The sequence below is a fragment of the Muntiacus reevesi genome, chromosome 2 (genome assembly GCF_963930625.1).
Source record: "Muntiacus reevesi chromosome 2, mMunRee1.1, whole genome shotgun sequence".
In the NCBI taxonomy this organism is placed as follows: Eukaryota; Metazoa; Chordata; class Mammalia; order Artiodactyla; family Cervidae; genus Muntiacus; species Muntiacus reevesi.
This window is the reverse complement of record NC_089250.1, coordinates 146,939,328-146,965,750: the sequence shown is the minus strand read 5'-3', so window position 1 is coordinate 146,965,750 and position 26,423 is coordinate 146,939,328. Positions and strand designations below refer to the sequence as shown.

At 42.2% G+C, this 26,423-nt stretch overlaps 1 protein-coding gene across 7 annotated transcripts in view; it reads left to right on the top strand.

Annotated features, from left to right (window-relative positions):
* Positions 1 to 26,423, top strand: part of STN1 (STN1 subunit of CST complex) — a 38,550-nt gene that overhangs the window by 5,190 nt on the left and 6,937 nt on the right. For 2 of the 7 annotated variants that reach the window (XM_065923261.1, XM_065923262.1), the window contains exons 3-9: positions 2,219 to 2,314; positions 7,156 to 7,224; positions 12,471 to 12,635; positions 13,333 to 13,456; positions 14,737 to 14,911; positions 20,580 to 20,702; positions 23,223 to 23,295. In XM_065923261.1, coding sequence (XP_065779333.1) covers positions 2,219 to 2,314; positions 7,156 to 7,224; positions 12,471 to 12,635; positions 13,333 to 13,456; positions 14,737 to 14,911; positions 20,580 to 20,702; positions 23,223 to 23,295 — 825 coding nt within the window. Of the gene's footprint in view, positions 1 to 2,218; positions 2,315 to 7,155; positions 7,225 to 12,470; positions 12,636 to 13,332; positions 13,457 to 14,736; positions 14,912 to 20,579; positions 20,703 to 23,203; positions 23,296 to 26,423 lie in introns of all 7 variants that reach the window. The other 5 variants (XM_065923264.1, XM_065923263.1, XM_065923266.1 and 2 more) reach the window with 5 other exon arrangements.

Sequence of the window (26,423 nt, the reverse complement as noted above, 5' to 3'; positions counted from 1 at the left end):
TAAAAACCACCAAAGCAGGGTATCCCAGGAAGACGCAAAGAGTCCTGGGGCTTGTTTCAAGCTTTCGTGGCTTCAAGGCTAACTGGAAAGACCTTTCAGGGGCAGGCAGCAGGCCCTCCAGGGGTCCACAAGGCTCCGTGGCTCTGCCCTTGACTGCTGGTGTCCTAGGAGCCTCAGCCAACCACACAGAGCCCGGTGGGCTGTTGCGTCTCTGATGGCACCAGCAGCACGCCGTTTCTAAAGCCGGACAATCCAATCGGGACAGACCTTCAGTTAGGTTGGGGGAGGGAGAGGCCAGTCAGGTTCTAGGAGAGAGTTCTCCCTAAGTTAGCCCTGCTCAGTACTCCAATAGAAAGTCCAGGGCATTTGGGGAAGCAGAAAGGGCTGACCACAGGCACAGACCTGTCTGGAACTCGGGTCACCATCACCCCCATCCGGCCCTGCAGCAAAGCTGGATGAGAGCAAGGCCCGCCGCCATTGCCCCTGTCTGCGCGTGAGCGAGTCCTGGCGCGGTGGTGGTGCAGAGGATGCCATGCCCCAGCCCCTCATTTAAACTTCCCTTCTGCCACCGGAAGCCTGAGCCTGCCAGCAGAGGTCCTGTGGGACCCGGCCCCCTCCGAAGGCGCACTCTCTCCTCTGTGTCTGGTCAGGGCAGGCAGGCAGGCCCGGGGGACTGAGGGCCTCCCCACAGCTCATCACTGGATTTCAATGGTAAGAACTCAGAAGTCATTCAAGAACTGCCCTGCCCTGCTCTGGAGACTTCATGGATTTTCCGTGGAGTCAGTTCAACCCTGTTCAATCCACGTGTTCCTAGAGGGAAGCGACTCTGTTCCGGGAGTAACGCAGGGAGCCAGGCTCCTTAGCCCACGTGGCCCTGCCACTTCAGCTCTTGGCCCCCCAGGTTGCCCTCTGCACAGTCTCTCCAGTCTGCTAAGTCATCTTTAGAAGTCTGCCTCTGCTAGGGAGATGGCCCTTCTTTCAGCTAAATTTGACACCTTCAAACCGTGTCTCCCTCTCCTAAAAATCTCAGGCCGACTGAGGCTCGGAGTCTCCTTGTCCATCCCCCACCCGGGGACTCAACCATGGGTGACAGCTTCCCAGCCCCTGCATCCACGTGGGAAACAGAACCATCAGCGAAGTCATTCTGGGGGGTTCTGAAGGGCTTCAGGGTTCAGTGCAGGGCCCCCTCCCCCCAGGGGATGTGCAGAAGACAGGCTCTGAGCAGTCTTGGCAAGAACCAGAGAGGGTGAGGGTGGCCAAATGCTGAAGTGATGACTGAGTCTTTGTTTACAATTCATGTATGTATTTGAAAAGGAAGTCACCGTTAAGTTTATAGCCTTTTTCTCAAAGTAAAGAATTCAGTCGTCATAGGGAGAAGGAAAAAAAAAGGTTGGGGAAGATTTTAGTGCAGACTCTTTAGCTGCAGGTGATAGGAAGCCAGTGGAGGTAGCTTAAGCTCAAATAGGCAGTTCAGGTAAGGGTGTTGGGGGTTCCCCAGGAGGTGGGACAGCACTGGGGCCTCAGGTGGGAATGGGGGACTCACCAGAGCCAGGAGTTCCCCTCTCTGTTCCGTCTCTGCCACTGAGTCCAGAGAAGGCCTCTGGGTGTTGGTGGGCGGGGTTCTCCCTCTCAGGTTTCTCCTCTGGGGCAACCTGCCTGCTGGCATCTGTCTGTTGCCTAAGCTTTGGAAGTAGAATTTTAAAAAGAGAAGTTTTTGAGTTGTAATCTGCTGGCCCCAAAGGGTCATGTTTTGTAACCTAATTATCTTCTCTTTTTCTTGCTAATTCGTAGAAATGATGACTGGTTTCCTATAAAAGCCAAAGAAGCCTTTCTCGTGGTTTCCTCTCTCTTTCCTTTTCCAGTCCCTCAAAATATAAGTACTGTGTCAGGGCAGTCTTTATGCCCCTGATGAGAGTTCTACAGGGAGGTGCATTTCATTGTCATAAGTGAAGAGATTAACCAGATCTAGTTGGGCAGTATTGGTTTTCTCTTTTCTGTACTGGCTCGAGCTTCTTTAAAACCAAACTTTCACTTATAACCCTTGAGGAAAAGACATCTGCATTTCTTAGGGCTTGGCATTGGTCAAAAGCCGATTCTTAGGTCTGAAATTTTAGCAAGCAGCGTGCCATTGAGTTTCTGACACAGTTAACATTTACTAAAGCAGAAAACGTCATCATACATTATATGGACTTTGCCTTTTTCTTCCCTTTAATTTCAGGTATATTTTTTTACAATGGGCATCCAATAAAACAGGTGGATATCTTGGGAACCGTAATTGGAGTGAGAGAAAAAGATTCATTCTACAGTTACGGAGGTAAGAACAATTGTGTCTGACATTAAGTTTATGTGGAAGGACCACACTTAGCTAGACATTGAATCTAAAGAAACCCCAGCCTTTCAGAGCAGCGGAGGACTCTGACTAACTCTGTGTCCTTGGTCTCTAATGGGAACCATTTGCAGCCACCAACATAGACTGAATGTCAAATGAGGCAACAGGTAGGAATGATCCTGATGGATACTGTTGGGTGACACTTGTTGGGGAGCTGGGAGACAGCAGGATTAAAATGCAGTCCAGGGTCACTGGTCGATCAAGGACAGACACCTGATAGCTAGGGCATAGCTATAAATAGCAGAGGATGGTAGTATATGTTTATATTGATAACCTTTAAAGTAAGAAAGCCAGACTATCATTAAAGTAGACTTTAAAAAGATGGCAAGAGATGAAAAATAAAATATAGATTTATATCCAAAACAGTTTTTAAAAAAAACATTTTGGTACCCAAAGGTGTAAATATTCTTTACACCTTTGGATTATCAGAAAATTTCCCTTCCCTTATGATAACAGAAACTAAATAAAGGGTTTCTGTATAGTTCAAAAACCAGCAAATTGTTAGAATATGATTTTAGTGTCACGGGTCTTGATTTTTTTATTTTTCATTGAATTTAATGTAATCATTTTAGTATATTGCCTAAAATTCTCACAGTTAAGAGGCCAAGCTAAATGTTTTGTGGGAAGCTTAATTTTGAATTCCAAACCTTTGCTGTAATTGACTTTGTCACTTTTTGTTGTACTGACTTGGATTTGCGTTCTTGTTCTACTTGGGGGAAAGATAGAAGGTAGTTGAACTAGGTGACCAAGAACATCCCATTGACTGTCTGTGTGTGGTTGATAATTTACAGATACAGTTTCTTCAACATATATTCATTTTCCTGGGGATGATTGTCTTGTGCTTATAAAATGACATGTGAGGGGGAGATTTCTCACATTGTCTGCTTTTTCCAACCTACATATATTTTTTTTAAACTCTAAAATAGATCATCTTGTCATACATCCCCATCCTGGATCTCTTCTCTGCCTTATTTTACCAAAGACACTGGTTCTCCTTTTCTGCAGACAGTACACTAAACATTCACCAAGTTCCTGTAGCATTCTCAACTGCTGGCTAGTACCTTATCTGTAAGACATTATCGTACTTCCTCTCCAAGTACCAGTGATGAAATACTAGTATCTTTCAGTTTACAGAGCACTCCTACATGCATAATTTCATGTTGTTCTCCTCCTAATCTTTTGAAGTAGAGAGGACAAGTATTATTGCCATTTTATAGATGAGAAAACTAAAACTCAGTTATTTGCTCAAGGTTCCACTGATGATCCAATCTCTTTACTGACTCCAATGTGACATGTAGTCTCTGTATAACTTGTGTGGTTTTTCTCTCTCCTACGTCCCTCCCCCCAGAAGATCAGCTGCATCTTTTTTTTTTTTTTAATTCTATTTATTTGGCTTAGGTCTTATTTGCAGCAGGCAGGATTTTTTTCTTTTCTTTTTTTTAGTTATGGCATGTGGAATCTAGTTTCCTGACCAGGGATCAAACAACCCAGACCCTCTGCTTGGGAGCGTGGAGTTCTAACCACTGGGCCACCAGTGAAGTCCCTGCATTGGGTTTTTAATTTTCTGATTTTTAGATCAGAATGTGGCTATTTGAGGACATTAGTCCTGGCTCTAGAACCAGGCCAAATATAATGCCTCTGACCTAAAAGGGCTTCACTTAGCCCCTTTTCTCATTATGAAAAGATGAAAGTGTTTTGGCTGCCTCTTCCCCAATAACCATTTCTCTTAGACTGGATATCGTGAGAGCGTGACACATCTGTGGTTTGTGGGGACATGAAAAGCATTTGAAGGTTGAGAGTGGAAACACGTTTATGACTTTAATTCTCGTGAGGCCTGCTCAAAAGAGAGCTGCACACTCCCTGGCCCTCTTAGGCCTAGCTTGGCTCTCGGGCCACCTGCCAGGCGGCCACTCCTGCCGTCCCAGGTCCTGTTTGTTCTTCTTGACTCACCCCACTCCTATATGCTAGATTTGCTTCCTGCTTAGCCTGATTTCATCCCACGGCTGAAACAAAAGGTCAGCAGCCCAGGTCATGACGCCCAGTGTGGGAGGACTGCCCAGCACTGCAGGGATGCTCCCCTTCTAGGGCCTTTCAGCAGCCAGACCTCAGGGTGTCAGGACAGGGTCTGCCAGGAGAGGTTACACACCAGGAAGTCAGAGAGTTTGGAGGGGGGGTCCTGAGAACACAGAGCTCCTGGCGGCAACTCTAGCTCAGACCTGGAATCCTGGGAGACTAGAGTTAAGACCAGAATGACCTCACATTTTCTAGGACAAATGTTCGTGTGCTAATATTTTTTTTACTTAACATGATAAATCAAGATTTTAAACTGGCCAGAAAAGTAGTGTTGCCTAAAAGTCTTCATACATTTTTTTTTTTAACTCAAAACATCCTTATTAATATTTTTTTTTTTTGCTTCTTAAAATGATACTCATTATAAGATAAAATTTAAAGCCAGAGAACATTTTAATACATTTTCATAAAATCCTGTGAAAATCTATAAATCAGAGAAAAACAGTGTCAGTGTTTGGGTGAACATCCTTCCTATATTTTAAACATATTCCTAATATGAAGAAATGGGGCTTCCCAGGTGGCGCTAGTGGTGAAGAATCTATCTGCCAATGAAGGAGACATGAGAGACACGGGTTTGATCCCTGGGTCAGGAAGATCCCCTGGAGTAGGAAGTGGCAACGCATTCCAGTATTCTTGCCTGGAAAATTCCATGGACAGAGGAGCCTGGCAGGCTACAATCCATGGGGCCACAGAGAATCAGACATGACTGAGCACAATATGAAGAAACATAGATATACCGTCTTTCCTCATTGCTATTATGAATATTTCTTTCTCGTTTTACTATTCCTGAAATTAAGCTTATAGTCAACGTATACATTGACTTTGGGGTTCCTTCTATATACTCCAAAAGAAACTTCTATAAATATTAATGTCTTAAGATCATTTCTATCAAAACAGACTAATATTTTAATATTTTATACAAATTAGATTTCATATAAGATATATATGTCTATATATATCATTTCTATTTTACAATGAGATAACTTTTAACAGCAGTGACTGAAACTGAAAGTCGCTCAGTCAGGTCCGACTCTTTGCGATCCCATGGACTATACAGTCCATGGAATTCTCCAGGCCAGAATACTGGAGTGGGTAGCCTTTCCTTCTCCAGGGGATCTTCCTAACCCAGGGATCAAACCCAGGTCTCTCACATTGCAGGCAGATTCTTTACCAGCTGAGCCACAAGTGAATCCCGCAGTGACTGTAGATCTTCATTATAACTTTGTATTCTTTACATCATGCCGTTGTAATTTATTTAACCTGTTATGTGTGTACTCAGTCCTGTCCAACTCTTTGCGACCTTATGGACTGTAGCCATTTACATATTTATAAACATTTAGGTTTTTTCCAACTTCCAGTACTGTAAAGTATCCTACAATGAATAGCTTTATACAAGATCTAGGTATCTGTGTAATTTGTTCAGTTCTTCTCATCATCATAAATTACAGAAGTAAATACTAAGTCAGAGAATATAAGCATTTCAAAATTTGATACACAATTCCAAACTTAAAATCTTTAGAAATTTGGTGTGAATTTACATTCCCACCAACAGCATGTGAGGGTATCAGTATTTTTAATATTTGTTATTCTAGTAGTTGAGAAATTATTTAAATTTGCTTCTTTTTTTTCTGGTAACTGGTGATTTAGCATACTGACATATGTCTGTTGGTCACTTTTATACCTTTCACGAATGGCATATTTTTTTTCTTTGCTACCTTTTCTCTTATAGTCTTGATCTTTTCCTTATTAGTTTGTGTGAGTTCTTTATATATTAAAATATTAACCCCATCATTTGTAAAATTGCTATAGAGTATTAGTTTTTAGTTGTTCAAATATATCAGATTTTTTGGAATGAATTCTGATTTTCAGGTCTGCTTAAGGAAGTCTTCCCCCCAGCAACTCTTTTAAGTCCAGGGTTGAAAGTATTCACCCATATTTTCTTCTCATCTTCTGAAGTTTACCTGTATTATATTTAATAAAATAAAATCCATCTAGAATTTATTTTAGTTTAAGAAGTCTTCTCAGATTCTGCTTTCAACACAGATTTAAACCAGCAATAAAAAGATTATGCCATCTATTTCTTCTGTATTACATAGTGTGCTTTTCTAACAGTCTAGCTGTTGGTTTTTTTAAAAAATCATTAAGCCCACTGACCCCTTTTTGATCAGTCTCTGTTCTGAGATTGTAAGAAATTAGGCAAAGAGAAACACCTAGCATTCCTGATCAAACATCTCTAAATTTCTCTGCAGTTGTAAATCCAAGTACAGTGGAAATTCTTTTATTTTTCATTTGCACTGTGGATAAAATAAGCCAGACCAGTACTGTTTGTGTGACCAAGATATAATTATGTTGTATCATGAAAGTAAAACATTGCTCTCTGTGATATGCTTAGCTTTCCTTACATCCCCTGCAGTGATAAGACCTGGGCAGAAGTTAATACCCTTGAGATAGGGCAAGAGAAACGTTGACTACTTTCTGCTGGGCTCCTGTATTACATTGACATTCCAGAGAATCAGTTCCCACTGGGGTGTGGTAAGCAGTTATTTCTAAGGGTGGGGGGAAAAGTTTGATCAGGGATTTGCCTAACCAAGCTATTGAAAAATGTCATCTTTCAGTTTGGCTGAATGCAATGGCAGTGTGCTACTTTACTAGTGATGGCCCACATCTCTGTTTACTCTTTGACACTTCTCTTGCAGTGGATGATAGCACTGGAGTTATAAACTGCATCTGCTGGAAAAGGCTGAATAATACCAAATCCTCATCAGGTAATTTTATTTGCTATGCTTCTTTACTTTTATGGGGCTTCCCTTGTGACTCAGCTGTTAAAGAATCCGCCTGCAATGTGGGAGACCTGGGTTCGATCCCTGGGTTGGGAAGATCCTCTGGAAAAGGAAAGGCTACCCACTCCTTTTGGCCTGGAGAATTCCATGGACTGTATAGTCCATATAGTCCATGGGGTCGCAAAGAATCAGACACGACTGAGTGACTTTCACTTCACTTCACTTTACTTTTACAGCTAACCAACAGATGGAACTCAAACTAGCTCAGGTGAATTAGCAGTAGTGCTAATTTTCATATTTATCCATTGGTGAATTACACTGATAACTTGAAGCACTACAGCCAGAACTTTGGCTGCTCTGTAAACTGATAGAGGGGAGCCCATTGCTTTTCTTGCTTCCATTTCTTTGGTGCTCACTTCCTCCTAAGCCTATAGGAATGTGAATAGATGACTAGAAGTTTCAGCATTTCATTTTTACCATCCAGTTATTATAGAAGTCAAGATGGTTTAGCCTGATGGCTGATCAAGTGAGAATCCCCTTGCTCTGGATGTATCATTTGACCAACACTCTTTTGAAAGCTTTTGCCTTGATATGGTTGCCACTAGCTTCTATGTTCACATGATCTGGATTTTCTGAAATCTCTAGCTTATTCATACAGATATGCCAGGAGTTCTGAGACTGATGAGAAGGTAAGATAGGATTCCTTTGAAGTTAGCCATTAAATAGTACAAACTAAAGAAGAACTTTAAAATTGTATTGAACTCATTGGCTATAACTGCAACATCTTTTGGAATTTCTTGAATATGTTTTAATAGTCCTTAGTTTTTTGAGCTGCTTAAATTCATAATATTAAAAAAAATACATGTATTATACAATAGTGGTGGCCATTTTTTGGTTCTAGAGAAGCAATGGAAACTAGGGCCTTATTTTTCTCTTTTTGCAGCATATGCAGTATGGTGCCATGTACACTGGGGTTATTCAGTAAATATTGCCAGCACTGACATCTAACATGTGCTATCTATGTCCTTCTGTTATACATGGTGAGAATGTAAAACACTTGGAGTAGTTTCTTCTCTCTTTTTCCTCTGACATTACCTGTCAGAATCTCATCTCCCTACTTTGACTCTACTGACCAGTAGGGATGCTCCTTTGCCTAATTTTTGCATGTATTTACATTTAGAATTTGGCCATCGTTTTCATATAACTTTGATATTCCCATTTCCTAATTTGGGAACATTTGTATCAGTGGTACTACTAAGCTGAGGAAGCTTTGTAGATTTTTTTAAAAAATGAAGGGAGACAACAGGTTTTTATGCGGATACATCACGAAGTATGAAATAAACCTATGAGACAACCAGATATTTGAATTTTCATGTATGTCCAGGGTATTAAAGTTATTTTCAGGTTTGTGGTTGTATTGTCACGATCTTCAGTCAGAAAGGGTAGTTTCAATGTGTGTCTTTAGACTGAGGGTCAGCATGCTTTTTCTATATGGGGCCAGACAATAATTGTGTTCTGCCCTGTGGGCCCCATGGTCTGCATCTCAACCATTCAACATCACCATTATAACACCAAAGTGACTACAGGTAGTGTGTAAACAAAGGGTCGTGGTTGTGTTTCAGTAAAACTTTATTTATAAAAACAGATTGTGGATGGATTTGGTCCGTGCACTGTCATTGATACGCTGCTATTTTTAGATGTCGTTTTAATTTTAAAAATCAACTCTTTTAAAAAAAAAATGATATCATCAGATATATTATGTAATGCTTAGTAATTTTTAAGATGAAATGTCTATTAATGCTGAAAGTGAGATTTTAAAATTAACTGTAAGTAGACCAATAGATGAGTAGTCACAGTTGGTAGCCTTAATTAGAAATTGCTTTGAGAATAAAAAGGGAGGGTAAGGGTACAAGGAGAAAGCCTGAAAGTGATCCTCATCATGTTATATACGAAGTGATATTTTAAAATTGTTCCCAACTAGCCCATTCTCTCCTTTTAATTTAAATTGCCCTCATTTTTAAAGTTTTCCACTGGAAAGTGGCCACTGAAGACTAATGTTTTTAAACAAAATTTAGTCTGAGTCAAAAATCATGTTCCAGTTGGTATCAGTATAAAAATATAATATTAACTCCTATAAATGTCACATTGAATGTACCATTTGGACTCAGCTTATGAGAAAAGTTAAGAAAGCTTGGCGTTTAATATTAGAATTTTAAAGAGGATTTATCTTTCAGAGTGGAATAGGCTACTTAAAATGAAATTGTCAGACTCCAACCATCTCATTATACTCATTAAATTACACAGCTTGAGCCATTCTTTCAGCAGTTGGGTTCACCCATTAAATGAAAGCTGAGCCTCTTTTTCTCAGACCAGCCCTCAGTGTGATCACTTCAGCAGCGCTGTATGAAGCATTCATTATTACCTATAACATCCGAATCATGGCAATGAAATTTATAAATATGTTTAAAATTCAGCCTAAATAGAAGAGGACTTAAAGATAGGAACCCAGACAGAATAACCTTTTAAAAAGTAATACTTGGGTATTTTCTGAAGAAACCCAGTAAGTCGAGTAACATTAAGCTGATTGTCTAGATTCCAGGCTATTGGTTACTGGTCTACACAGAGTTCTCCGAGCTTCTTGGGTTGCTTTTTCCCTTAGTATAGTCAGTGTGTTAAAAGAAAAGTAATGCCTTTGTATGTTACAGAGCCATGGTTATCTAAGTTATATTAGATTAAGAAGCAGAAAATTTGATCAATAGACAATAGACAATTCATTCCATTATAGGAATCCTAGTATATGACAAAGCAGAAATAATACAACAATAGGAAATAAGTAAGCATTTAATAAATGTTGATTTGGGTAGATAGCAATATTTAAAAAGAGGTAACTGTGACCAGTGTCTTGCAACTTACATAAAATAACCTGAAGAAGATAGAGTTATGTATTTATCACAATAAATATGGGGCTATCTATGTTAAGCTCTTATATAGCTGTTAAAGCAGCTCTTTAGCTGTTAAAGCAATGAAAGCTATCACTGGTGATGAGAGATAGATTAAACGATTTTTTCAAACTTTTATGTCTTAAAATAAAATCAAATAAACATAAAAAAAAGCACTGGAATGTGGAGAAGGGATGTAATAAGCATTATTGATAAAGCTTCTTGCACTTTTTTCAGAAATAAACATAAAATGTTCAAAAGAGATGAAGGGCTTATGCATAAAGAAATGCAGAGAGTAGATCATCTTATATAAAAACACACAGTGTCTCTGACAATTTAAAAGCAAATGAAATGCTATAGAATCATTATGTATTTTTTAAGGTGTTAAAAACCCAAATGACTGAAGCCAATGTGAGAGCCATAAGGCTGCATGCCTTGCTGGTGACACTTCGTAAAAAGAGAATGGTATGATTGTTTGTTTGTTTTCTGAACAACATTCTGATAATATGCAATGCACTCGAAACCTTTTTGTCCTTTTCTATCCAGTAATCCCCAATGAAAGACCCCAAGGAAAGCAAAATTTTTGTCTTGAAGGCCTAATTGTTCATTTTTCATAAGTATCTGATATTTATTGAATGTTTCCTGTAGATCTGGCATTATGCTAAGCTCATGATGTAAGGACCATACACAACAAGTCCGTGTGTGAGAGCAACTGTTGTATCCACAACAGAACTGAGGAAACAGGCACAGTGAGTTAAGCAGCCTGCCCGAGGTCACACAGCCAACAGGAAGTGACCTGACGTTCAAGCCAGGTCTGTCTGACTCCATTCATTACCCAAGTGCTGACCTCTAAGCCCTGTACAGGGCTAATGATAAAAACCAAAACAAACAAAAAAAATTATGAAAGCAGAAGGATGAAACATCTAATGAGACTATCTTAAAACTGTGGCGTATGAACATGCCAGAATGGTATGTTGTTATTTCAAATGCTGGATTGTATAGATTCTGTGGATACATGTGTGTATTTGAAGTGATGCTAGACAGAAAAACAACACACAATTGTTTACACACACTAGCTGTAACTATGGAAAATATGAGTATATTCATGGGGCAAGCAGCTGAGAATAAAGAATAAGCAGGAAGGCTCTGGGGTTAGAGACTGCCTGAGTTCACACTCCAACCTTGTTGCTAGCCAGTTGTTTTACTGTGGGCAAGTTGTTTGATGTCTCTGTGATTCAGTTTCCTCATTAGTAAAATGGGGCTAATAATAAATAAGAGTGGTTATGAGGATTAGATGTGCTGATAGGTTATAAAGTCTTCAGAACAGCACTGGCAGTACCTGAACATTCATGGCTATTCTTATTTTCATAACTTAACTAATACATTATGGAAGTAAATTCAAGCGATGGAAATTATTTAGAATTGAATGTGCATTGGGTTATTTTCACCATAAAGTTGCTTGGTCAGTCACTCAGTTGTGTCCAACTCTTTGCGAATCCATGGATGGTAGCCCGCCAGGTTCCTCTGTCCGTGGGATTTCCCAAGCAAGGATGCTGGAGTGGGTTGCCATTTCCTCCTGCAGGGGATATTCCCAACGCAGGGATGGAACCTCTGTCTCTTGCATCTCCTGCATTGGCAGGCAGATTCTTGAAGTTGCTTAAATTTATAGTTTTAAGTGGTATGAGTGAGTGTGTGTGTGTGTGTGTGTGTGTGTGTGTGTGAGAGAGAGAGAGAGAGAGAGAGAGAGTAAGTGAGCGAGAGCATGAGAGAGCTAGAAGTCAGCCTAGTTACGCAACAAAGAAGAGAAGTGAGAGAGATTAAGGTATTGAGTACCTCAGTGGAACATCAGCCTTGGGCAGATTTGCCTTCCCCATAAACAATTGCAAATGGAGACTCTTGGGCCCCTTTCCCCTCAGGCCAATATTCTGTCTCCCTGCAAGGACACTTTCGAGCGTTGTTTAGATCTATTGCCACCAAACCCAGCTGAACTCACACAGAATTCAGCTCAGGCCTTTGCACAGGTAATGCTGGGGTAGGAAAGAAGACATTGGACCCTGGATTGTCTAGCCTCCCACCAGACTCTGTTCCCTTCACCCAGACCTTTGAATAACTACAGCTTATGCCTTTTATTCAATAGAGGATTTTGAAGGATGACCCAGATTTCCTACAGTAGAACAACCAGTCAGAAATAGAGTAAATAAATGTCTTGTGTCTGCCTTACCCCAAGCTCTCTCCCAGAGTTGGTGGAGTGATCATGTTGCGCATTTCCTTCTTTCCTTCTGGCCCTAACAGCTACAGCCGCTCCAAGTGCAAGAGAGCTGAGCTTAACCTCTCAGCTTAAGAAGCTGCAAGAGACCATTGCACAGAGAGCAAAGTTAGAAATTGGGGACATTATCCGGGTCAGAGGCCACATCCGCATTTTCAGAGGAGAGCGAGAGATTCATGCCACGACTTATTGTAAGCATACAGTGTCTTTGCCCGGTTGCTTGTTATTTTGTGTGTGTGTCCAGTAAGCTCATTTAGTAAAAAGTCAAACTTCTGAAAAGTTCAAATACAAAGCTTTAATGAAAAAAATTGTATTTGCAACATGATTTCTTTAGAAAAGCAGTGTTTATTTTGAACAGAAGTAACTTTAAATAAATTGGGAAAGAAAACAAGTGATTTATTGTATATGGCTGACATTTTATTTGGACAACATAGTAGAGTCTCTAAAATACTTTGAAGTTCTTAGTGTGAATCCATTTAGGGAAGAGCGTTCATAGTCTTCAAAATGACGGGAGATTTCTTGAGTACCACTGAGAAAGTCAGCTAATCGAAAGCGTGACAGTCCTTTGTCATCAGGGCCATGCCCATTGCACCGATCTGGCTGGTTTGCACTTGGAAACCTCAAGGACAGCCCCAGTTATCCACCACTGTACCAGATGCGTGAATACGTCGGTATGCTTTCCCTCACCTTGGTCTGCTCTGGTCACGTCTGTGACACTCAGGGCATCACCTCCCCTTTCATGGGATGGCTGGAGACCATTTAGTGCTTCTAGACCGTGTGGTCCTGGGCATCCGTGAGGAGGACCCGCCAAGGGCCCCATTGACTGTTGCCCCAGCAGTCTGGCCTTGGGAAAGAACTGATCTCAGTGTTGTTTCCGTGGCTCGTTAGATAGAGTGGATGACCCAGTATGCAACGTTCAGATCGCGAGGATGCTGGAGCTTCCTGCCATCTACAGGAAAGTGTATGACCAGCACTTCCACAGCCCTGCCCTAAAGGAAGAAGAGGCACTGAGGTAAGTTATGGACTGCAGCTGCTGGGGGTGTGGGCCAGCCAGTGGGATCCCAGATGCTGGGGGAGGCCTGAGCCGTCCACTCCCTCTCCGTGGGGCTCCGGGCAAGTCTGTCACCCTCCCGATGCCTCCGTGTCCTCGTCTGTAACATGAAGGAGGTAACAGTGCAGATGTTCTGAGGTGGTGGGAAGGGAAATATATGCGTAATTGGAGTCTCTGAAGGAGTGGAGTGGGGAGCAGAGAAAAAATATTTGAAAAATTCACGGATGAAAATTTTCCAAGTCTGATAAGAACTGAACACTCACAGATGATCCAAGAAGGTCCATGAACCCCAAGAAATCTGAAGAAAACTGCACCAAGGCTCACTGTGATCAAGGAAACAATACCTCAGCCAGAGAGGAGTTTATTCTCTTTGAGAGAGGGAAAAATAAACAGGAAGAGTAAGAATATATGTGTGTTCATAACTCTATGCCTCAAAGAACTCAGAGGAGACAGAAATAGTCATAGTGGCTGCTGGGATGGGTGGATGGGGGCTGGGAGGAGGGTGGAAAGGAGACTCTTCACCATGTATCCTTTAATCTTATAAACATACTTATAGATTACATATTCCAAAAAATTACTTTAAAAAAATCCCCAAACTATAGACCTGTATAACCAGTGGAAGTTCTCCATTTTCCTGTCTCCCGCCTCAGTACCATTACCCAGAGGTTACCACTGTGCAGAGGCCGCGGCGTGTATCCTGTTAGACTTGTTTCTTCTGCGCACACACAAGCATGCGTATCCACCTGCATATATTGTGGGTTGTCATTTGCTTCTTGACAAAAATGGCACTGTCCTTCACATACCATTCTGCAGCTTGATTTTTTTTCTAAATCAGTCACGAATATCAGTTCCCATAGTTCTGCCTCATACTTTTTAAACAACTGTGCAGTGTTCACTGGGTGCATTGCCCCTTACCTGAAAAACACATCCTGATAACACTTCACTTGCTCGCCATTTGTGTGTGCATGCTCAGTCGCATCTGACTCTTTGCAAACCTCTGGACTGTAGCTCGCCAGGCTCCTCCGTCCATGGGATTCTCCAGGCAAGAATCCTGGAGTGGGTTGCCATTTCCTTCTCCAGGGGATCTTCCCAACCCAGGGATCAAGCCCACGTCTCCTGCAGTGGCAGGTGGATTCTTTACCACTGTGCCACTTGGGGATCCCATTTCAGGTTCAGGCATGTTCAAAAGGAACAAACGTAATATTAATAGTTTTCTGCAAGTCTTGTTGAAACTCCCCCAGCAGCAATCCTGGCACCCTGGACCTTGACAGTCTCACGTGTCTGCTGAGTGAAAAGGCCAAAGAGTTCCTTGTGGAGAACAGAGTGCAGACCTTTTACCAGCAGGAGTTGGAAACTGTGGAGTCCCTTCTGTCCCTTGCCAACCAGCCTGTGATTCACAGCGCCTGCTCTGGGCAAGTAAGTGCGGCATGCCCATGTGAGAAATCAAGGCCCCTGCCCCAGATCTGCAGCTGGAGAGTGTGGGTAGACGTGACTGTGGCATTAAGACTCACGGAGTGTACTCAGAGTGTAGAGGTTATGTTGATTCTGTTCTGGAAAGGTCACTGACCACTGAGAATTTGAAAGGAGAATGGACGTGCCCTTTTCCCCTCCTTAATCTCATGAAGCTTAATCTTTGGGTAGGAAAAAAAAAATAGTCTAAGGTTCATAGTACTTTGTATTTACTGAGATGGGCATTTAATTTCAGCTGGAGCCAAAGAAGGGGGAAATAGATGAGAAGAACTGATTATTCTTAAAAAATTATTTTTTGAACAGCCAAATGATTCTTGAACTTCAACCAAGGTTTTTAATGACTTGCTCTCTCTTCTCCATAATAAGGTTAACTTGTCCTGTGTTAGGAGTTTGAATAAAGAACAATTTGTATTCAGTCTGGTTTATAAACAAAAATTTTAAGGAACACTCAAATAATTTTTTATTCGTCCTAGAAACAGCTATCCCCGTTTTTTCACCCATAGTGTTAGAGGTGAACTTAAGTTGTTTCATCTTTACTTATTGGCCTGGAATTAAAAATTATCTGAGACTTTGGTTTTAGGCTTTCCCTTTCAGCACAATTCCTCAGTTTTTTTCGTTGTTGTAACATGACTTGTATTTATTTATTCCACCAGGAATGATCTCTGCTTGAATGTCACCTTCTTGCCCTCCCTGACCTTCTCCTCTAACAGTCATCAGCTTCCTCACTGTGTTATCACCCTGTTTCCATATCTCTTGATAACACTGGTATTTATTTGTTTGGCTGCCTATTGCTTCACCAGAATTTAAGTTCTCTAAAAGCAGAGGCCTTATCTGTCTCTTTCTTTGCTGTCTAGAATGGGGCCTGGAACAGAGCTGGCATAAAGTATGTTCTCCACAGTTATTTGTTGATAGAAAGAATGAATGGTTTTAAAAATTCAGGTAGCCCAGGAATTAATTCCCTGGCAGTCCAATGATTAGGGTTTGGAGCTTTTGCAGTAGAGTGCCCAGGTTCAATCCCTGGTTGGGAAGCCAGGATCCCACAAGTCACACTGCATAATCAAAAAATAAAAGGAAACAAGCAACAAAAATAAATAAAATAGAAAATAAAAATTCAAATAGTCCCTGAAAGTATCTAGTTTTCCCCTCTCTCCTCCTCCCCTTTATCTAGAGACAAGTGCCACTACTAGTCTCATGAATATCCTTCTGCAGATAATCTGCATATATAAGTTAAAAGTAGTTGTATCCTCTCTTTTACACAAACGGTATCCTACTAAACACTATATCTGTGTAGCTTTTCATTGTGTGTGTGTCTTATAGGTCCTTTTCCCAGCCATATGAACATATTTGCCACTCCATAATAATCTTTTACTATGTGTACCATAATTTTCTTAAGGGGTCTGGCCATTCCTGGACTGTTCAAAGTTTTCTAGTCTTTTGTCATTAGCAGCAGGACTGGCATGATAACCCTTGAGAGGTAACATGATTATTCTTCACCATTCCGATGGAGGGCTTCCCTGGTGACTCAGTGGTAAAGAATCTGCCTGCCAATGCAGGAGACGTGGGTTCAGTCCCTGGGTCCGGAGGATCCCCTGGAGAAGGAGATGGCAACCCACTCCAGTATTCTTGCCTGGGAAATCCCATGGACAGAGGAGACTGGCGGGCTACAGTCCATGGGGTCGCAAAGAGTCAGACACGACTGAGCAAGTAAACATCAACGGCCTTCTGGTGGAACAGATACCAAGTCCCCATCCCCACCTTCTGAGTGTGGCCACTGCTTCTCAGTTTCGTTCGGGAAACTAATTATCTCTTCCCGGCACCAGGCCATGTGCCCGGTGACCCACAGTTTCATACACAGAGGTGAGGGATACCGTTTCAGGAAACCCCAAGGTGGGGTGGGTCAGGACTGGCTGCTTTGTTCTGCACCACTGTGGCTTCTGCACAGGGCTAGCTCCCCAGCTGTCCAGTGACAGCACAAGTGACCTTCCTCCCACTTAATCATTTAGAGGAGGCTCAGTGCCAACTTGGCCTCCCAGGACTCCTGACCACTCTCTTGGCATGTTTAGAAGGAAACTTTGAAGCTTAGCAAAGACCACATTCTTCCTGTGAGCCGGCTCTTCTGCGAGAATTAAATAGGGAAAACTGAACTAGAAAGCCCCTCCGTTCAGAACGTTCTAAAGGGGACTTTTGGCATGATTATCTTTTTGTAAATGTTCAGAGCAGAAATCCGTGCCTGCCCAGTGCTGTATGTTTAAAAAGCAATGAATATGGTGCTATATCTGTTTTGTCTCTGGAAGCTATTTTTCCATCAATTATGAATTATTCTTTCACATGGCTCTGGTTGGGAAGGTCAGTGTCATTACATTGAATTCTGTTTAATAGAGCCTGGGAGACCTAAGACACTTCACAATGACCGTGAAACCCTAGATCCTTTGGCACTTTTTGTAGTCATACAGATGAAAGCTTAACAACAACAACAAAAAATCATTGTGATCATGTTATACTTGAGAAGGTGGGGAGAGTGGGTTTGATTGTTTTCCTCCTTTTTTTTCCACGGTGGCCCATCTTAGCACATCCAGAAACATGATAAGCAAACTGGCAAAACCATTGTTTCTTTGACAGCTGGATAAATGTTGAGTTTGTTTGGGAATGAAGACTATATATATACTTCAGAGATCCACCCAGTTCCTGACCCGCCACGAGGAGAGGCCTGCAGAGTCTCAGCCTGTTCAGCCAGTCACTGTTTTTGTTTCTGAGCAGTTTCGGTTTCCTGAATAAGATGAGTCTGTCACTGCTCTTTAGAAAAAGACAAGAAAGACACACCTCTCAGGCCAGGGAAACCTACTAGCTACAAGGACCGCTGAGGGTTTTCTCCTCAGGACCATGTCTTTACAACCAGCAGGGAATTACGTCCCAAGGTCAGCTGAGGCAAGTGTTTCTGGAAAGGAAGCTTCACACATTGTTGATATTTACGGGAGCCTTTTCTGCTGGGCCCACCTGATTCACAGTCAAAACTGCTGTTAGTCTCCCAGGCCTCACACCCTCCCTTCCTGCTGCTTCGTCTCACTGAACTCGGGGAGGAGGAACCCGGCTTCCGGTATGGTCTGGGGATAGTCAGCAGTCATTTTCAATGACAGGAATATCCACATAAAAGCATTTCTAGTCAGTTTCCAATTTACTTCTACATTGGTAAGAGATGGAATAAACTCAACCCTTAGGATCTTTCTATTAAAGGTGAATCACCTTAGAATTATGAAGTAGTTGTATAGAGTTGTGGTGGGGGAGCCTGTGTTGGGTTGATCATTCCTTTTCCTAAGTGAGAGCACTCATGTATGAAATTAGAAATAACTCTTCCCCCGGCTCCCCCCTGAATAAAAAGGCACGTGGCTGAGGATGGCTGGATGAGGTGTTTATTCTAAACACACCCAGATAACTTTTCTGCCTGTGGGAGTCATCAAGTATTTCTCAACCTTATTCTCCCTTCAGAGAATGGATGCTGTCATAACCTGGAATGTTTGTCAACTGTCAGACCCAGGTTCTAATGCCCAGGTTCCCCAGGCCTGTTCTGTTGAGGGGAAAAAGCCTCGACTCTGAATATAATGAAGAAAGTTAGACTCTTCTCTTTAGCCCAGGAGAGCACATCGCCAGGATCTATTAAATTCAAACTATGCTGTCTGGAAGGCCTCTCCTAGAAAGCAAAGGTTTCTTTCAGGATGGAATTGTCAATACTGGAGGCCATGTGGGGGTGCATTTTCTCTACCTGTCACTTTGAGGGAACATTATAGAAAATCTGAGGTGCACTTTCTGTTTTAGCATTTGTGGGTGCTGTCCAGACAGCCTCATAAGGTCCTCCCATTAGAGAGGCAGGACTTTGCCTTCGCTTTGCCATGTTTTTCTTTTTTTAGGCTCTCTGATCTTTTTAATATCTTTACAGATTTCTCTCACATTAAAAATGGATCTGGGGACTTCCCTGGTGGTCCAGTGGTTAAGACTTTGCCTTTCAGTGTGGAGGATGTAGGTTTGATCCCTGGTGGAGGAGCTATGATCCCACATGCCTCCTGGCCAAAAAACCAAAACTGTAACATTGTAACAAATTCAATAAAAACTTTTTAAAGAAATGGTCACATCTTAAAAAAAAAAAAAAGGGGGGGTATGTACCTTGAAGGACAGTTATTACTCACCACTTCCTTTGTTTTAGGAAGGAACTGAAAATCCCTAATGGAATAGTTAGAAAGCTACTTCCTATCTCTACAGGGTATTTCATTCCACTGATGGCACAAGCATTTTCTTGGTCACCCACTGTGTCAGGGAGCAGGTGGCCTAGATGAAGCACAAAGTCCCTAATTTAGGAAGCACACAATCTGATTAACCATGGTGGGACATGGTGGAAAACATGGCTTCCTTGAAATAAGAAGTAGGATGACCTGGTAACCTCTGTAGGCACACTTAGAGAAGGGAAGGGATACCGAAGTTGAGGAGAGAGCAACCTCTTAGCAGCAGAGCATCCTTCGTTGTGCCTCTTTTGCTTCCCCCGGGGCCCCGTCTGCCTTCAACCCATGGACCCTCCCCTTTGATAGGTCTCTGCACAGTTGTTTGCTTTCACTGTCCTCTATTTAAAATAAGGAGTCTATTTAATACTCTCTATGTGTTGAAATCCCCATCCTATTTCAATGTGTATAAAATTCTTTGATGTTCTTAGGAAGAAGCTGTATTATTGTTGTTCAGTCTCTAAGTTGTGTCCAACTCCTTGCGACCCCATGAACTGCAGCACACCAGGCTTCCCTGTCCTTAACTGTTTCCTGGAGTTTATTCAGACTCCTGTCTGTTGAGTCCGTGATGCCATCCAACCATCACATCCTCTGTTGTCCCCTTTTACTCTTGCCCTCTATCTTTCCCAGCATCAAGGTCTTTTCCAATGAGTCGGCTCTTTGCATCAGGTGGCCAAAGTATTGGAGCTTCAGCTTCAGCATCAGTCCTTCCAATGAATATTCAAGGTTGATTTCCCTTATATGTATGTGTGTGTGTGTGTGTGTGTGTGTGTATATATATGTATATATATATTCACATACATATGTATATTATATATATATACATGTATCTATATATGAAAATCTTTGATTTTTTTTTATACAGAACCAAAGATTCTATACATATTGGCTCACTTTTTTGATTAAAATTGTGGCCATATATAAATTCGATTATTTACAAATTTTAATATTATAAATAAATTATTACAGTATTTAATATTGGCCATACTAAGATTGATAAAACAATTTTAATCAACGAAGTGATCCATTATGTATAGAATCTTTTGTTCTACATAAAAAAATAAAGATTTTCATCTTAATTTTTCTATTTCCTGTCATTGAGTTAAATGAATTACACAAAAAACTAAGGGGTAGAACGGTCATCAAGTGTGATTCTGCCAGAGCAGACTTCCCAGCCCTCCTTAAATACCATCCTGCTAAGCCCGTGCATACCAGAATCTTTCTGACTACACCATAAAAAGCCTGTTGGGTGAATTTATAACCAGTTGGTCTAGGGAGTTGCCCTCAACTGCTATAAGATGGGACTTACTTCTTTCCCTCTTTTTTTTTTCTTTTTTTCCTTCCTACAGATGGGTTTTAAGAATGACACCACTTCCAGAGCAATTCACAGTATATTTAGGAATGCTGTAAAGCTGCTGCAGGAAAAAGGACTCGTTTTCCAGAAAGATGGTGGTTTTGATAACCTATTCTATGTAAGAGACCTGCAACTTAACATTTTTTCCCCTTAGCTTCCATTTGCAGATATATGTATTACTTAGAAATACTTATTTGCTGTTTTTAAAAGTCAGTCATTAAGGAGGTACATAAAGTAAGGAGTGGAAGCTGGCCTTTGTCTTTCCTCTGGTATCATTTTTAGCAGTACATTCTTCTGCACACTTATAAATATATGCTTCTGTTATCAAAAAAAGTATGTGATCATCCTCTAAATCAGGGTTTCTCAACTTCAGTTGTTTGGGCCAGTTGATTCTTTGTTGTGGGGGGCTGCCCTCTGTATTGTAGGCTGTTTGGCAATATTCTTGGTCTTCACCCACTTGACAGTGGGAGCGGCACCCCAGTTGTGGCAACCTTAATGTCTCCAGACATTGCCAAGTATCCCTTGGGACAGTGGAGAACCACTACTCTAAATAGCACTCTGTAAGTGTTCTGGATACCAGAATAGCACATCCCAGGCCTCTTTCCATATTAGTCCTTGTAAGTCCACCTCATTCTTTTTGACATCTGTATGGTATTCTATAGTATGGGAACTTGCCATCAATTATTTAACCCCTTCTCTCTGATGGACATTTATGTTGTTTCCACCTTTTGTTCTCAAGTACACTGCTGCTATGTCTGTCTTTTTGTGAACTTATGTAAGTATTTCTGTGAGATTGACTCTTAAAAGAGGAATGGTTGGAGCAAAGGGCATGTACCTTTAAAGTTTGGGTCAATACAATCTGCTTGGCTCCACCAAAGGTGGTAACAATTACCATTCCCTCCGGGGATAGAAGTGCTTGCCTGCCTCAGTGAATGAAAGTCGCTCAGTCGTGTCCGACTCTTTGCGACTCCATGGACTGTAGCCTGCCAGGCTCCTCCATCCATGGGATTTTCCAGGCAAGAATACTGGAGTGGGTTGCCATTTCCTTCAGACTTTGAGTTAAAATTTACCTCCCACTGCCTGACTTTAATACTGGAGGAACCAAGTTGGCAGTGATATCCATGTCCATGTCAGTAGCATAGATGTGGCTCCAGCAGCATGTGATTCTCCTGAAGACAGAGCAGAACCCTGAGGACACCCAGGAGCCTCACTCTCTATAGTGTGATTCCTGAGGGGAAGCCTTCCTTAACAGGATATTTTCTTGATGTTGATTTACTCTAGTGATTCCCCTGTTTGAGAAAGCTTTTAAAAATTAAGGTATGTTTTAAATACTATCTCAGTAACTTCTGAAAAGGGTATTCCGTTCTGCATAAGAGTGGGCAGGCAGTTGAGGGGGGGCAGGGAAGTTGATTTCCTCTTGTGGGGCAGCTCACCCTAACAGCCCCCACCCCCACTGTCGCATTCTCCCGTGAGGCTCTGCGTGGCCTCCTGGGTTGGTAGGAAGCAGCTCTTCCTGAGGAACAGCAGACGTGGGCGGCCATCCAGCGCTGAGGTGTGGCAGGGCTGGGGCACTTCCTCCTGTGAATCAGTCTGAGCTGGAGTGAGGTGATCCAGCTATAATAGCTATATTTTCCTCAGCAGAACCACCCCACTTCACTGACTTCACTCCCTGCCCCCTACCTCAACCCTGGCCCTAGGTTTCTGTTTTCCTGAGGGCATCGCCCCAGGGGCATCATTATCTTTTGTCTGTCTAGTGCTTTCCAGCTTTCAGCAGCTCTCCCACATTGCCTTAATCTTCCCAGCAACCCCATGAGTCCACAGATGGGTCCTTGTCAGTATCGCCATCTTAAATCTGATCATTCCACATCCATCGGCCCAGGGTGCATTCCTGATGCATGTGTTTGTCCACTTCTTTCTTTTTTTTCTTCCTTTCTTCCTTTTTTTTCCTCCCTCTCTTTCTTCCTCTTTTCCTTTCTTTATTCCTCTTTATTTCTTTCTCTTTTTTTTTTGTCTTTAAACTTATGGTGGCTGTTTCCCTGTTACCTGAGCTAGCTGAGAAAGGAACCCAGGTTATATTTGCCTTTGAGAACAGTGTTTCCATTTATAGACTAGACTTACTCTCTTGCTAGCTTTTCCTGATAGTTTTATTTCTTTTGTTTTTCCCTATGGTTGGGTGAAGAAATTCCTGATAGTTTTATTTCTTTTGTTTTTCCCTATGGTTGGGTGAAGAAACGTGAAACCCAAGAAGAAACACAAGAGGAAAGAGTCCTGGGATTTGATCACTGTGCCTCCCTCAAAAATATAACAAATAAGAGAAATTTTATGAATTTGTTATAAATATTTAAGAAGAAAGTTGCTCCTCAAAAGCAAGGGATTCCAGATTTTCTTTCCATCCTGGCCCCAGTGAACCACCTCCCATGGGAGTATGCCTGTGGGTCACACACAGAGCAGTAAGCTGCTTGGGGATAGAATTGACATGACAACAGGCCAGATTTCGAAAACCACGCTCATTGATGGCGAATGAATGAGGACTGTTATGAAATCTTTAGGAGCTACCCTAAATACTAATTTGGGTGTGTAGGTGACACAGCCTCTCTGTCACTTAACCTTTCTCTCCAGACTCTCTTTTCCTGTTTAGGTAACGAGAGAAAACAAAGAATTGCACAGAAAGATCCACCGGATCATTCAAGAGGAATGCCAGAAACCAAATCGTAAGTGTGTAATATCCATGTATCCCAGTGTCTTGGAAGGGGAAATGTTCCCTCCTAGACAGCACTGACGAAGGATCAGGAAACCTACGGCTTTTCCCAGTAACAGCTTGGAGGCATGACTGGTTCAGACACCTGCCTTCTCGGCACCTCAGCTTCCTCCTGGCTCAAGTGAGTGTTAGCCTCGCATGGTTGTTCTGACCTGGGCCACATCTAAGAGTCAGCCTTGGAGCTTTAATGAACATACCAGGCTCAGGTCCCAGGGTCCCAGCCCTGGGGATTCTGATTCACTCGGGGCTGCGATGGGGGCTAGAAAGTACACTCCTCAGGGGATTCTGATGCAGCGAGGTAAGTCGTCAGGCTAGGAGTTTGCGGCGTCTTTCTGGTGTCATAGTCTCTTGTGTGCATGCTAAGTTGCTTCAGTCGTCTCCGACTCTTTGCGAACCTATGGACTATAGCCTGCCAAACTCCCCTGTTTATGGGCTTCTCCAGACAAGAATACTGGAGTGGGTTGCCATGCACTCCTCCAGGGGATCTTCCCGGCCCAGGGGGTGAACCCACATCTCTTATGTCTCCTACATTGGCAGGCGGGTTCTTTACCACTAGCACCACCAAATTTGTGTTATTTCTTGTTCCACTCTGACTTCTTGTCTCTAAACCCAAACCTGACATTTTCCTCTCTCCTACCATCAAGCCCTTCAGTGTTGGGAGGGGTGGTTCTAGACATTCAGTTCAGTTCAGTTGCTCAGTCGTGTCCGACTCTCTGCGACCCCATGAATCGCAGCACGCCAGGCCTCCTTGTCCATCACCAACTCCCGAAGTCTACCCAAACCCACGCCCATCTAGTCGGTGATGCCATCCAGCCATCTCATCCTCTGTCGTCCCCTTCTCGTCCTGCCCCCAATCCCTCCCAGCGTCAGGGTCTTTTCCAATGAGTCAACTCTTCACATGAGATGGCCAAAGTACTGGAGTTTACAGTTGGTGAAGAGTATAATTCAGTCCATCTAGAAGCCTGATAATTTGCAAGAGAAATGGTTTTGTAAGAGTTGGTTTTAGTGGAGTTAGGTCAACCCCTAGTGGTTAGAAACTCAAATTGTAGATAGTCTGACAATAGACATTGCCATTTTCACACTAGTTAGAAATAAAGCATTTTTCATATCTTTAAATCCTGTGTAAACCGAACACTCTTAAAGGTGACTTTTCACAGTCTACCTTTTGTAAACATATGCTAAGAACAAATGTCGGCATATGTCAACAAATGACGCCAGAAGAACAGTAGAAAGGCTGGTTAAGGAGCACAAGCAGGCCTCTTCCCTCTGCTTGCTTGCTTTCCAGAGAGGTCCACCTCCTGTCCTTAAAGCCCATATATGCCTGAGACCTGGATCTTTTCCAGGCTGAGTCAGTGGGTGGAGCGGGACCAGGTCTCCAGCCCTGGTGGTGATGGTATGCAGCCCTGTTTAGCCTTTGAGGACCCATGAGGTCACCTCCCAGAGTGGTGTGATAACAGCTCTTAAAATAAACTGAAAGCAATCTATTATTTGATGCAAGGTTTCTTAACTATTGTTCACTTCATTCAGAACAAGAAGGAAAAGTATCCTTTAGTTGCATTGAGGGGAAACTGCCTGTCCACAACTGAAGAGCTTTTTATAGCATGAAATGCAGGATTCCTCCACCAAGAAGGGATGAGAGGGGAGATTGCCTCGCAGGTGACATTCTTGCGCTCATGCTAGCCCCAGGCTATCTGGCCAGATTCTTATTTTGATATGTATTAGGAACAGGGTGGATAAAGGATTAGTAATCCTAGGGCCTGGTAAAGCAAATGAAAGCAATTCACATTACCTTTCTTAGGAGAATCAAATAGCCTCGGTGACCTGAGGGTCTGTAAAGTGGCAGGTTTTATATCCACTTCTAATCCACAGGCCAGGTCCTGCCTTGGTGAGTGTGTCTGTCAAGGCTCTGCTAGTCAGTCTATAAAAGGGAGCCTCTAAAAATGATAAGCCAGTTCCCTGAAACTAGTGAACTCCCAGGAGACAAATTCTGGAGCATGGATAACAGGATGCCAACAAAAATATCATGTAGGGACTTAGAGTCTGTTGCAACCACTCCTTTTCATAAGAAATACTTATGACATTAAAAAGTTATTCAGAATATTGTATGCATAGGGTAAAAAGTAAAAAAGTACAAAAACACACACAGAAAAGTCAGACTTCCTCCCAGCACCGAGCCTCAGGCTCTGTGTTTCCCTTTCCAAAGGAAGGGGATGTCCTTGGTTTCTGGTGTATCCTAGAGATGTCATATGCACTTATAAAACACATTTGTATAGTTATCCTTCCTAAAATGCCTAAATAAAGCTTAGCACAGTGTTCTATACATTGTATTTTAAATTTAGAGGTCATTTTAGAGGTCATTCAGCAACAGTATGTGTATAAGTACCTGTCTTTTTCATAGCTGTCTTTATATTTCACTATATATATATTGATAGATATTTGACCATTTATTTAATCATGGCTATGAGAGTTGGATCGTAAAGAAGACTGAATGTCAAGGAATTGATGCTTTTGAACTGTGGTGTTGGAGAAGACTCTTGAGAGTCCGTTGGACTGCAAGGAGTTCAAACCAGTCAATCCTAAAGGAAATCAGTCCTGAATATTCATTAGAAGGACTGATGCTAAAGCTGAAGCTCCAATATTTTGGCCACCTGATGTGAAGAGCCAACTCATTAGAAAAGGCCCTGATACTAGGAAATATTGAAGGTAGGAGGAGAAGGGGATGACAGAGGACGAGATAGTTGGATGGCATCACTGATTCAATGGACATGATTCCAGGAGATGGTGAAGGACAGGGAAGCCTAGAGTACTGCAGTCCATGGGGTCACAAAGAGTCGGACATAACTGAGCAACTGAACAACAACAACTGAACCTTTCATTCATTCCTAACGTTTCAAACAAAACAAAGAATTGAATTTTCCTTGACAGGATGATTGGTAGGAGAACTTAAAATCTTTATAGTCACTTATGAGGTCGCAAAGAGTCAGACACGACTGAGCACTGAGCTGAACTGATGAGTATTTCAGCAAAGGGTAAACCTACAATAACGACAGGATCATAAACACGGGCCAGTTTTCGGTCCCT